Here is a 2,027-nt window from a genome sequence, read left to right on the forward strand (position 1 = left end):
TTCAGTTGGTTTGCCAACAGCCATTACATTTAAAAGAAGAAGAAGAACCCTGCTGCGCTGATCCGCTGGAGGCGCCGGAGAGCAGCACGGATCCGCACTCGCCGCAGCCGAAGAAGACGCGAGCGGAGCTGCTGGACGGAACGATGGCGGCATCCAAGGTGAAGCAGGACATGCCTCCCACCGGAGGATACGGGCCCGTAGATTACCGGAGAAACCTGCCGAGACGAGGCCTGTCCGGTACGTGCGTTCACGCGCTGATCAGTGCGGGGTTCACCACACACACACACACACACACACACACACACACACACACTCTCTCACACACACAGATTCATATTTATATATAAATATAAATATTTTGTATATAAATCTTAACATATTTTCCTTAATGTATACATGTGTGTGTGTGTGTGTATTTATACATGCATAATAAATATACCCAGTACACACACACACACACACATATAGTATGTGAGGAATGGTTTGGCAGCAGCAGCTGTGAGATGAAGGCTGGTTGTTTCGTCACTCATGCACCGCTGGTTGTCCGGTGTGTGGTCCTCAGGGTACAGTATGTTCGGCGTGGGCGTGGGGCTCATGGTGTTCGGGTACTGGAGGCTCTTCCGCTGGAACCGCGAGCGCAGGTGAGCGAGCGTCACACTGAGTGTCTGAGACGAGTCTGAGAGTCCTGACCAGAGCTTCTGCTCTTCCTCCGACAGACGGCTGCACATCGAGGAGCTGGAGGCGCGCATCTCTTTACTGCCGCTGCTGCAGGCCGAGCACGACCGCCGGTGAGCAACAGATCAAGTCTAAAGTCTAAATTCAGAAAGTCATGGCATTATATGTGACCCTGCAGCACAAACAGTGTACGGCTCAAAATTATACATTTCTCTTTTATGCCAAAAATCATTAGGATATTAAGTAAAGATCATGTTCCATGAAGATATTTAGTAAATCTCCTACCGTAAATATATCAAAACTTAATGTTTGATTAGTAATATGCATTGCTAAGAACTTCATTTGAACAACTTTAAAGATGATTTTCTCAATATTTAGATTTTTTTGCACCCTCAGATTCCAGATTTTCAAATATTGTCCTATCCTAACAAACCATACATCAATGGAAAGATGATTTATTCAGCTTAGATGTATAAATCTCGATTTCCAATTTTTTTTTCCTTTTTTGTGGTTTTGTGCTCCAGGGTCACACAAACATGAATATCTTCCTCAGTGCTTCTGTCTTGTTTTCAAACAATTAATAGCGATAGCTTTTTGTTTACATCATATATGTGTGTGTTCTGTGTATATTTGTTATGTGTATATAAATACGCACACATACATACAGTATATATTTTGAAAACATTTACATGCATTTATATTCAAATAATTCATATTATATATAAACATAACATATTTTTCTTAAATATATAGACGCATAGGTGTGTATTTATATATACACAGAGCGCACACATATACTATACAAACAAAAACTTATTTTAGATGTGATTAATTGTTTGACAGCACTAGACTTTACCCTTTTCTTTATTTAAAGGCTGAAATGTGAGGTTTGTTATTTTATGAAGCTTTTCAAAGCTTTATTTGAGCATTTCCTACATGTTATCAGATGAACTGTTGATGTCATGATGTCGTTTGAAATCATGCTGTTGCTTTAGTGTTTATGCAAACAAAAAGTCATTTTATTTGTTGTTTGTTGATTTTAGATATAAAACTGGGTGAAGTGATTTATGTGTCGGTAGTTTTTGAAGATCTCCTGCACATTTGAACAGTACTGTGATAGTTTTGGTGTCTGTGGTTGTGATGAGACTTTCTGTGTTTCTCTGCAGGACGCTGCGGATGCTGCGGGAGAATCTGGAGGAGGAGGCTGTGATCATGAAGGACGTTCCCGGCTGGAAGGTTCTGGCTCCTCCAGCTGTGTGTGTGTGTCTGAGTGTGTGTGTCTGAGTGTGTGTGTGTGCGTCTGAGTGTGTGCGAGTGTGTGTGTGCGAGTGTGTGTGTGCGTGTGTGTGTGT

At 41.8% G+C, this 2,027-nt stretch overlaps 1 protein-coding gene across 2 annotated transcripts in view; it reads left to right on the forward strand.

The window, feature by feature from the left end:
* The first annotated feature begins 58 nt into the window (after window positions 1-58).
* LOC107575626 (NADH dehydrogenase [ubiquinone] 1 alpha subcomplex subunit 13-like) overlaps window positions 59-2,027 on the forward strand; it is a 3,090-nt gene continuing 1,121 nt past the window's right edge. Inside the window, exons 1-4 of one of the 2 annotated variants that reach the window (XM_016261983.1) lie at window positions 59-237; window positions 563-641; window positions 717-788; window positions 1,842-1,911. In XM_016261983.1, coding sequence (XP_016117469.1) covers window positions 144-237; window positions 563-641; window positions 717-788; window positions 1,842-1,911 — 315 coding nt within the window. In that variant the 5' untranslated portion in view covers window positions 59-143. Of the gene's footprint in view, window positions 238-562; window positions 642-716; window positions 789-1,841; window positions 1,940-2,027 lie in introns of both variants that reach the window. The other variant, XM_016261984.1, reaches the window with a different exon arrangement.

The sequence above is a fragment of the Sinocyclocheilus grahami genome, unplaced genomic scaffold (genome assembly GCF_001515645.1).
Source record: "Sinocyclocheilus grahami isolate Dianchi unplaced genomic scaffold, SAMN03320097.WGS_v1.1 scaffold2761.1, whole genome shotgun sequence".
NCBI classification, from domain to species: Eukaryota; Metazoa; Chordata; class Actinopteri; order Cypriniformes; family Cyprinidae; genus Sinocyclocheilus; species Sinocyclocheilus grahami.